Source organism: Lepus europaeus, chromosome X (genome assembly GCF_033115175.1).
Source record: "Lepus europaeus isolate LE1 chromosome X, mLepTim1.pri, whole genome shotgun sequence".
Lineage (NCBI taxonomy): Eukaryota > Metazoa > Chordata > Mammalia > Lagomorpha > Leporidae > Lepus > Lepus europaeus.
In genome coordinates, this window is record NC_084850.1 from 123,736,798 (window position 1) to 123,747,787 (window position 10,990).

Here is a 10,990-nt window from a genome sequence, read left to right on the forward strand (position 1 = left end):
CCAACCTCTTCCTCCTGACACCCCGGTTAGCATTTCTTTCTTTCTTTCTCTTCCCTCCCCTCCAAAGTAGCATTTTGGCGCTCTAAGTTGATCTCCCCAGCGTGGGCCCCCGGCGTGAAGCCAGGGCCAGGGCAGCGAATGCGAATCTGGAAGATAGCTAACAGTGCACTTAAGGCAAAGGGGCGTCGTCGTCTTCTTTATCATACACCAACCAAGGTTTTTATATCAAACCAAAGGGAAATACTCTGCTAGAATATGGACTGTTGAAGTCACCAAACTGTGATTATTGATTCTGTACATACCATTGTTATTAAAAAAAAAACACAGAGCTTTGTATATTTGAAATGTTATAACGCAATTGCACTCAGCGTGGTATGGTAAAAGTTTGTCCTCCTGTAGATTCTTACTGTGTTGTAGATACGGTAGGGTTCCTAGACAAATATTTATGTACTCAAGCCCTTTATTTAACTTATTAACTGTAGAGGCTTCGGAAACCTTCAAGATAAAGGCAATGGTACAGTACTTTTGTGTAATGTGTAACTGTTACCACTTTTCCTTGCTATCTAGTGGAGAAGTGTCACGCTCAAAATAAAAAAAAATTATATGTTTAACAAAAGGAAGTGTGAATGGTCTATGCAGGCGCTGAGGGGACAGTAGAAGGAGTCGCCCCCCGCAGGGGGCCAGAGCTGGTCCCCCGCACCCAGGCACCTCCTGGGCTTATCTGCACACGCGCTTTCCTGGCACAGAACCCTGGTCTGAAAGCGATCCGCACAGGGTCGGGTTTCCGGTAGAGGTTAAGGCCGCCGCCGAGGGGCTTTCCCTGCTCTCTTCGTCGGGTCTACTCGCAGCTGGAGCTGCGGGTCTGGGGGCCACAGCGGTGGCGTGGGTTTGGGAGCGGATGGTAGGCGTTGTTGCCGGTGGAGGCAGGCGCTGGAAGCGAGCGGGTGTCTTGGCTTGGAAAGCGAAGGAAGCGGCTGGTGGGACGTGCCACGTAGCGTGGAAGTGTGCAGTCCGAGATGACAGGTACCTGCGAGAGCTGCGAGCCCAGGCGCTCCCCTCCGAGGGGGCGGGCTCCGCGGTTCGCTCGCAGGGAGGAGGGGCTGTGTGTGTGTGTGTGTGTGTGTGTGAGAGAGAGAGAGAGGGAGAGGGAGAGGGAGAGGGAGAGAGATGCAGAAACAGTGATAGAAAGGCAGCGAGGGGTATCCAAGTGGCAGATCTTAACTCGACAAATGTCATTACATCACTTATCCAGGCATTGGGAAATGTATACATTTTAAAAAAATCTAAACAACTCAGGTTTCCAGAGGAGACCCAAGCAGATTTGCAACGCTTAAACTCCTCAGCGCACCCCTCCCCGCAGAGGGAACCGTAGCTCCCCCTCCCCCGGGCCCTGCCTGCGCCCCTCCGGGTGACCGCTCGGTGGAAGCCCGCCCGCGGGGGCTGGGTCTCGTCGACGCTCCCAGGGTGATGGGAAAGGGAAGAGAAGCTTAATTAGTTTCAATTTGCAGTAATTAGCGCGCCGGACCTTTGGGGAGAGGGGCAGGCGGGGGCGGGGGCTGGGGCGGTGTGACTACAGCGGTTCGCGGAGCTGGGGCCTGCCGCCCCGCCACGCCGCCGGCCAGTCGGTCTCTGCGGGGGGCGCGGTCGCGTCTGCGGGCTGGGGCCGCTCGGGGCTCCGCGCGCACCCCGAAGGAGGGGGGCCAGGTCTCCTGGCGGCCGGGGTATCCAGTGTGCGCAGCGGAGGGCAAGGTGCAGGGTCGGGCAGAGGTCAGCGGCCCGTCAGGCCCTGCCCCCGCCTGGGGGCAGGGAGCGCTCGGCAGCTCACCCCGAAACTACAGCTCTGGGGTCGCGCGTCCCCGGCTCGGCCACCCAGCCCAGGCATCCGGAACCCCCGGCCCGGCAGAATCCTTTGGGAGCGCGCCGTCGGGCCTCGCCGGCTTCTTGGACTTATGCCATCGAGTGGGTCACTGCCGCCCTGGCCTGGCCCTGGACTCCTGTCAGAGGCCCGGCGTGGGGCGTGGCGAGCGCCCGCCAAGCGCCATTCCCACCGTACATTCCTGGCCGGAGTTCCGTGGGCCCGGTGGGAACTTCTAGGGCATTCCTCCGGGCCTGAGAGTCTCCAACCTTCAAACAGCACAGAGTCTCCGGGAGTGAAAGCTGCTTCCCTAGGGGGTGGGCAGGGTCCCCGGGGAGTCGTGCAGAGAAGGGGGAGTGCAAGGGAAGCGCCAGGGGGAAAAGAGGGTTTCTTTTCCTTTCTGTTTTTTTTCTTTTCTTTTTCTTTTTTTTTTTTTGTGGTCAATATCAACGTTCCGTTGATGTTGCTTTTTGTTTAGAAGGACTCCTTTTTCCCCCTCAGGCTGCCAGTTGGATGGTATACGAGAAACAGTACCATTCTTCCTGTTAATGAACTCTTTTTTAAGTCATTTTTTCTCATTTGACCCCTCCATGGAGCAGAAGCAAATTGCGTGAAATTACCTCCAAGGATTACATTTATTACTGGCCAATGAGAACCCCTCGCCTTGTTTTACAAACTCTTAATCCTATGTCATTCTGATGCCGCAAACAAGCCCGGTCCTGGGCCTCCTATTCTTTCAACTTTCCCCAGCTGGAGGGACCTCATTCTGCACTTAATATTCCCCATAAATATCACACGCTAAAGACCCCCTGACTTCCAGCAAGTCCACATTAAACATGTGACATGTCACGCATGACAAACTCTGAGTATCTTTTCAAAGCAGCATTAAAAAGCAAAGAAACCAATTTTCTTCTCCTTCCAAACCTCCCCAAGTGCTGAATGATGGGGATTGGAAAGAGCCACTGGAGCGTACTTAGGGGGATTTTATGAGATTTTCCAGAATGATTTAATCTTATTGTGAGCATTATTAATGAATGGCAACCCAATTTGGCCCCAATATCTGGGAATGCCGTCACAAACCTGGGAGCAGCTGACTCCCCCCCCCCCCCCAACCTTAAGCAAGCCTCTTCCACCATGGAGGACACACAGGGCCCCAGGGACTTCAGGAGAGCCAGGACAGGGCATGGCTGTGTCTGATCACACCCAGGCAGAATGGCCCAACATCTGCTCCCACCCCCACCCTACCCCACCCTGTCGGGCCCAGCTCCCTCCACGGCATCTTGGGGTGATGGGTGACCGGGAGCCTGGATCGGGCCTCTGTGGGAAGGTCGAGGGGAAGGGCTGAGTTAATCTGCCACACTGGCACCCAGGTCTGGAGGAAGCCCCGAAAGGCAAGGAGGGACCAGTTGCCTGCTACTTTCAGAAGCCCATGGCCTGGCCTTCAGTCAGTCATCTCCACTGTGTGCTGTAGAAGGGAGCAAGTGGGTGGACTGGGAAGAGAAGGTTTGGGACCATTGTGCCCCACCCCACCCCCATTTCCCATGTTTTCCCTTTGTTCCAACCCCTCACCCCTAATTGGGACCAACAGTTACTATTGGTGTTTCTGATGGATAATATCAAGAGTCGAAGCACCAGTGGTTTTCTTTTTAGTACTGTTTTTGAATGCGAAGATCTTACTAGAATGGAAAAAGGGGCTGATGTTAAAGGAATTATAGATGGCTAAATTATACGTGGGTTAGCCCAACTTGCTTTTAGACGAAAAAACTATGTACATGAGCATGCGTGTGTGTGTATACACAAAAGCAAGTGTGTCTGAATGAAGGGGGGTCTTCCATGCAGCCTAAAATGGTATTTTGGAACACAGAGTTCCCCGGAGCCATTGCATACTTAACTGGCAGTGGCAGCCTGGCTGGGGGGCGGGGAGAAGAAAACCTGCTACCTGACGGGGAAAAGCATTTTTCAAAGGAAAAAGTCGTGTTGTCCCTGGACGTTATTAACGGTCCAGTTTGAAGTATACATTTTTTTTTCTCTGAAGAAAAGGGAGCGATTACCAGTTATACATTAAGAAATGTCGTTCAGTCATTTTTATTCATTCTCCGGAAATCTTCGTAAAAGCCTGAATCATACTTCTACAAGCAGCAATTTTGTTAATCCAGGGGGTTATTACTCTGGGCCCTTATTAGGTTCTACACCACTGCCAAGCAATCCTATAACCCTCTCAAAAGAAGTTTACCTCCCTGTTATAAAACCAGTAGTGGTATTTATACTGTGCAATAATTAGTGTATTACTTGAATCCACTAACACGTTCATTTTATCTCTGCACAAAACCTCTAGTCTGCTTATAGAAAGCTTGTGCCTCCTTTGGTGCTGTTAAAGTGGTGAAAGAGTGAATTGAAGGCTGGTTGCACTTTCTCCTTTTGCCTCGCCTTAATTCCCATCTCTTTTTGCTCTCATCCAATTAGCACAGTGTATTAAGCGGTTTATCATCTCATAGTCAGCTATTGAGAGAAACAAGGCGAGCACTTTGCAATAGAACCTGCGCTCCTTTGACACCCTCAGGTACTTACATATTCCACTGCGCTATGAATAATAGAGGAAGAATGGAGCGCTAATTCCCTCATCAAAGAATGCCTTGTCTGCTGCTTTGCTCAACAACACCATTCTGATCAAAAGAAAAGCAATAAAGCTTAGCATAACAAAACGAAACCTACTTATTAGCTTAGTGGTTAAATTAATGCAGAGCCGCTGCTATTCAAAACCAAGGTTTGAAAACAGCCTCCAACAACCTGATAATGCTGCCTTCGGGATGAAGGAATTTTAATCTGAAATTTGAGGCTGGCTCAGATGAGTTAATCTATTAAACTGCTATAAGGAAGCTCCACCACAAACTGTTCAATTAAGAAATATTTAGGTGAGTGGGGAAAGAGAGAGAGAAAGAGCGAGCGAGCGAGTGCAGGAAAGGCTGCTGTAAGTTTGGGATTGGGAGCATTGAATGGCATCCAACTGAGGGGTCCAGGATCCTTACAAGAGGGTGCGGGGCTTGCTGTTTCTCACAAGACCCTAACTTAGAAAGGAAATCTGCTTTTGGAATTTCCTTACTTTTGCATTTTCCGCCAAGCTCATTTTAAACGATATACTTGGAAGTGCCGAGGTGGGGGTCAGAGGTGGTCAGGGCTGGAGAAGCGGGGTGGGAGGGGTGGTGAGGGGCAGTGAGTTCCTTTTTCAACATCTGCTCCCAAACTCCAATGTGAACTTTGATCAGCCCCCACGTCCTTGGCAAGTCAGGAGATTAACTCCGGCTGTGTTCCGGACAAATTAAAATCTTACCCAGAATACTCTTTGGAGGACTGTCTACTTCTGTTCCCCGCTCCCTGCCTCTCCCATATCAAACGTTCTGTGAAGGAGAGTTTACAGTTAGTATATTGGGTCCACGATCAGCTTGTATGCAAAGAACTGCTGTAGGGCACATTCTAGTTCTTGAACAGCAAAGGTGCCCTTTTCAGAGGCATGGGACTGTCCCAATTGGCTTGGATAAAGTTTAGCCCACACCATTGACAATTTCATCTTTAAAAAGAAGTTGCCAGAGTTTAGGAATCCAAACTTTATAGGCTATTTGGATGCCTAGCTTCTCTTGCAAACTGGATCATATGGCCGCAGCAGGTCCTACCCCTTCGAGCATCACTGAGTAGCTGCTGCCCCCTGGGACGGGACCTGCCCATTTCAGTTTCCCACGGTCCCTTTCTAGTTGACTGCAGCTGGTTTCATCCTTTCACTCTCAGCACTTCTTGAACCAAAGACCTGCGTCGCACAGTCCAGGGAGACACAGGAGTAGGCTCTCCCCCCTTAGAGAGAAGTGTGCGGCATTTGTGCCAGTGTGCGATCACCCAATGCAGATCAAGGAGTGGGAACCTTTCGCAGAGGAAAGTGAGTGGGCGATATTCCACTTTTACAACACAGCCACTGGAATTCTCAAAGTTGTAGTTCAGCTTTCCATAAAATTCTGCAGTTCTTAGGTGCCTGCAGCTGTAACCCGCAGGTACAGATCCGAGTAAGCAAACAGCAGCTGCGCAGTGGCTTTTTCTGGTGACTGCTTTGAAAGGCTGGACTTTCTACACAACTGCTCCCTGCCCTCACGGTGACTACAGTCTAGAGGCAGAGGTAAGAAACAACCCAGTGAGAAGTTATTTGGGATTCCGAGTTTCCTGATGGTCAAGTTCAGGGTAACTCTCTTTATTTACTATAATCGCAGCTCCCTGAAATCAAGGGTGACATGTTTTCCCATCACAAGGCATGGTGGGGGCGTGGGCTACAGAGAAGCACACATTAGACAGCCATCTCTATACCCATATGGGATAACAGTAATTATCAAAAGGGCTGACAATGGAGCAATAAAACCACATGCATGCCTTAGTTCCCTAAACCCACTTGGGTGCTCCAACTTGTGACTGACTGCAGAGCCTGAAGTACCCAGTTAATTAATTACCTGACAGGGCCCTAAACCCGAAGTGTTTCTACTTTGAACTTAAGTGTACGAGAGGGGAAGAAAGGGTGGCGAGAAAAGAGAAGGCAAAACAAGCCAAAGGGCAGTTTCACCTCCACTGCTGAACAAGGCTTCCGCTGCTGGGGGTACCTTCGTGGTGGGTGCCTTTCCCCCAGGAGCCACTGGCCTTGCTCTTCAGAAAGACACCACTGGGCCTTGGCTTGGCCCTCTCTGGTTGTTCAAGGGTGTGAAGCATGGGAAACCAGACCTCATTTCTTAAAGGACCCAAAGTGCACAGAAGTTCTGAATCCGAGTTCGAACGTGTGGACAGACATCGGGCCTACATTCCTGAGCTGGGGTCTGATTGAGCTGCGATGGGAAGAAGTGGGCTCTGATCTTAGCCAAGGGGATGATTTCTAGGCATATTTTACTCCCTGCGGCCCTTCCAGTTAACTCTTCGCATCTGATAAGGATTTGTTGCAACTGATTTCCCTTTACAATACTTTATTCTTAAGTAAAAAGCAGAACATATTTTTCCTTTATAAAAACACAGGTAAACTTTTTTAAAACACAGCGTAGTTGTACAAAGAGAAATATATTTTGTTAGTTATGATCTTACCAATAATGTAAGAAAGGAAAGGCTGCCATATTGAAATAGATTTTGCTGCTGGCAAAGAGGGTGCCATTCTGAAGAGGAGAAATAGCAAGCACCAGGGCCAATTACCTGTTCCCTCCAATTTCCCAGTGATCCTCACCCCAACCTCTATGAATTTTTAATGAAATGTTAGAGTATCAAATTAACTTAAATGTGCTTTCCTGTTGTATAGACCTTTACCTGAACTTTCTATTTAAGAGGGGAAAAATGTGTGGGTATAAAACACCTGCTCAGTGGGGGGGGGGGGGGGGGGGGGGGGAGGCCTCTGGAGCCACTCGATAAACAAGCTTGCTCTGTCTAATCTATTTATTAAGTGCAAGGCTTTTACATCTCCCCCCAGCTACCTATATAAAAGACAGGACTGAAAAGGACAGCCACTCTGGAGGGAGCGGCTGGAGAAGCATTTGGATTTAGACTGGGTTTAATTGGCGTGTGAAAAGGCGAAAACGTTAGGTCTCCAGCTAGGCTTCAGGAACTGCTTTTTCTGGGGGCAGCTCTGCTAAAGGCCCTGGGGCAAAGCCTGGAGTCTCTTACATTCCAGCCATACTCAATCAAAGTAGCACTTGCCTTTCCCGGGAAACCCAGACCCAAATCCCAAAATGCCAGGACTTCAGGTGTTTGGGGAAGGACTCTGGGTCATGCTTCAAAGCCGTGCATCTTAATATGAAGACTGTGCATTTACTCAGTCTTATCTGGAAGACTAAATGTTTTTCTGATCTCCGCTCCTAGTCCACATCCACCCAAACACGAGATGCAGTCCCACAGGGAAAAGCAGATGCCTGAGAAGCAGGTGGGCCCAGCGCGCAGGTGCCAAGGAAGCTGGCTGCTTCAGCTACCGGCTCCTGGTGCTGCCTGGGCCTCCCTCAGGACTTCACAGCACAATCGGCGAAGAGTTTGCTGAGGTTCACTTCGGAGTAGCCACTTCGCAACAAGAACTGCTCTGCTGTGTTCTTGAGTTTTCTGTAGTCCTGAAGAACTTTTTGGGTAAGATACTGCTTCTTCATTTTTTCTAAAAAGAAAGAAAAACAAAATGATGAGAAGTCTCAGCGACAGCTTCCTTAAAGGCCAGTTAAGATTCCTCGGGCACTAAGGAAAGGGGTGTGAGACACTGTTTGCAGCTCCGTGGCTCAGAGGTACTGCTGGTCTGCCCCTGGGATCAGTCTCGCACAGGGGCTCCCAAGATTCCTCTGTGAAAGCTTTGCTTCCTTTGCCTTGCCTGCCATTTCTCAGCCCCTTGCTGACTCAGCACACCAGGGGACGGGGGTCATCCTCTACTGCAGGTGCACGCCCATGTGCAGCAGACAAGGTGAGCTCCACTGCACACAGCACTTTGACAGCACTGTCAAGCTCAGGCACACAAGTGCATGCCAAGTCTGCAAGCGGCAGGAGAAACCTTGCATCAAAGGAAGCTACTTCCCCTAGCGCCTCGCAACCCACACTCCCTAGATCAAATGGGCCTAGCTTGTTCCTTCCAGTCCCTCCAGTCTGAGTCCTTCCACCATAAAAAACTCTGAACTGAAAGAGGTGAGGGCAAGCTGCAGGAGGAGCGCCTGTGCACTGCCAGGATTTCTTTTTCTCTTTGTCCACACTGTGTGAACTCAGGGCACACACAATACACCTGCCACTGCTGCCCTGCTCCTTCCACCCGGTCACGGCTGGCCTTCAGGAGGAAGATCCTTCCTTTCCCTCCCGAGCCTGCTACTTCTCCATTTTACTCTTTCAAGGGAACAGCAGAGCTGCACTGCCCAGGTCTGATTCTGGGGGAGCCAAACCTTCCCAGGATGGCTAAGAGGACAGCTGCCTGGGAACCCTGAGCGGTGCTTGGAGAGGCTGTCGATTTTTTTTCAAGGCCCCATTTTATGGCTGAGGAAACTGGGAGCTTAAATGGCTTGCCCAGAGTCACACCACAGGTAATCAGGGATGTAGCCAGGCAACCCAGGCAGTCAGAGCCCCCGGCCTGCACTCCCCTCCCCCTTCCTCCTCCCAGACAGAGACAGGACAGGCCCCAGAGATCAGCTGTGCTGAGGTGAGGGCCCCCAGATGCCAGGCTGTGCACGGAAACAGGAAAGGCTCAGGAGAGGGAGCGGGAAGGGAGAGCAATCAGTGACAGAAAGCAAACTCCTGGGCGAAGCAACCGAGCGCACTGGAGCCTGCCAAGCGCCCGGAAAATGAGACCTCCCTCTCAAGATCCCGTTCCTTAGCTACACACTCATGTTTGCTCTCCATAACCTTTCCTAAATTACATCAACTGCCTTTCAAAACAACAACAACTACAACAACAAGTAAAAGTTTGGGAGAGGATTTGAATGTCCAAAGGGGGAGAGGGAGGGGGAGGGTGCATGGTTCAGAGACTACAGAAAGACAATTTGAAAGTTCTAATTATCCAAGTCTGGGAATACACAACAAAGACTCCAACCAGTATCGGCCGCCTCCCGGCAGGCCCGAACCACAGGCCTGCAACCCCGTGCATGTGAATGACACAAATGCATCTGATGACTGGGGAGAGCACATTTAAAGAGCTGCAGTACCACGGAGCGGGGGAGGAAGAGAGAGGACACAGCTCCTGATGTGTTTACCTCCTCTGCTGATGGGATATTGACTTTTCCCACCAGGTTGGGTAGAAAGGGGACTATTTACGCTGCCACACAGCAGAGTTAGAATGACAACCAGCGTCACTCGGTGCTCTTCTTCAAAAAAGACAACTGTGACTGCCAGCATATCCCATAGCCGGTCAATATGGCCAAGGCACCATCCCACGCCAGTGAGAGATGCAGATAAAAGCTCCCACTTGCTTCCCCAATGAGAACTTAATCAATAATGTATGGAAGGTCTTCTAGGAAGCCACTGGATGAGTTGTCACAGGCTGGGGCGGGTAGGGGTCTGGGAAGGGGGGAGCCACCCACCCTTCCTCCTGGTTCTCTCTTCCCCCTTCAGACACCTGGGCCACTCACGTTAGACTACACATTAAACCGCTACCCCGTTCCTGCAGATTCTGCACCTACCACTTTAGAACTCAAAGAAAAATATGGATGTTAAATGCTGAAAGCCAGCCACTGTGGTCAGTAAAAACCCCCGACTCTCTCCCCACTCTGGTTTGGGGAATCAGCCTACCAGGAACTGTGTGTCAGGCATCCGAGGACAACGACTATTAGAAGCTTCCAGTGGGCCACGAGGCATGAGGATCTGTAGCCATCCTACCCCAGTCCACAGGTGCCACAGGCTGTGGTTGTTGCCATCTCAGCCTCCAGCACCAAGAAGGCCAAATTTTGTTGTAACAGAGAAGGCAATGCTCTTCCTACACACAAATACATCACCCAAATATACTCCAGTGGCTTGAGGTACCACCTGGGAATCACGCATCTAAATACACCAGCAAAGCCCATCTCCATTTCTCCCTTCTTTTGTGACTAACACTCAAGGAACAGGTATCTGAAGCTTATTTACTCCGGTCCTTTTCACATGTTCATTTTAAGAAATCTTCTGTCTCTAAGCCTTATGAAAACAATGGGAAAAGTTAGCCTAGATACGACTTATTCACAAAATGTTTTATCGGACAACAAGATGAACTGCTTATTTAAAAGTTGATTTTATTGCTTAGACTCTTAAGCTTCAAAATTATGCAAGTTGCAATATTTTCTATATAGGATGAATCAGACCATCACCTGCAGGCTATGTCTTAACTATTTTACTTAAAACTCAACTGACCAATTAAAATGCTAGCACTATTTGAAAAAATGGAATATTCTTCCATCTAAGAAAACTATTTCTACTTCACATATTTTAGTTCCATGTCAGCAAACCAAAAATCTCTTTTCAGCCTCACTCTTCACAGGCTTTTTGGACTTAAAGAAAAACACTAGACACCACGAGGCAAAGACATTTTAACATCGCCTACTGGTTATTTTATTTTAATTAAGGCAGGCTTAGGCACACAGGCAGCAGCCGTCTCTGTTCTGAATGTCTGTTTCATTTATTTCTGTGCAAAGGTATCAAACAACA

The 10,990-nt window shown here is 49.8% G+C and overlaps 1 protein-coding gene across 2 annotated transcripts in view; it reads right to left on the reverse strand.

The window, feature by feature from the left end:
- Window positions 1-6,560: 6,560 nt before the first annotated feature.
- Window positions 6,561-10,990, reverse strand: part of POLA1 (DNA polymerase alpha 1, catalytic subunit) — a 330,395-nt gene continuing 325,965 nt past the window's right edge. Inside the window, exon 36 of one of the 2 annotated variants that reach the window (XM_062183593.1) lies at window positions 6,561-8,000. In XM_062183593.1, coding sequence (XP_062039577.1) covers window positions 7,855-8,000 — 146 coding nt within the window. In that variant the 3' untranslated portion in view covers window positions 6,561-7,854. The remainder of the gene's footprint in view (window positions 8,001-10,990) is intronic. The other variant, XM_062183592.1, reaches the window with a different exon arrangement.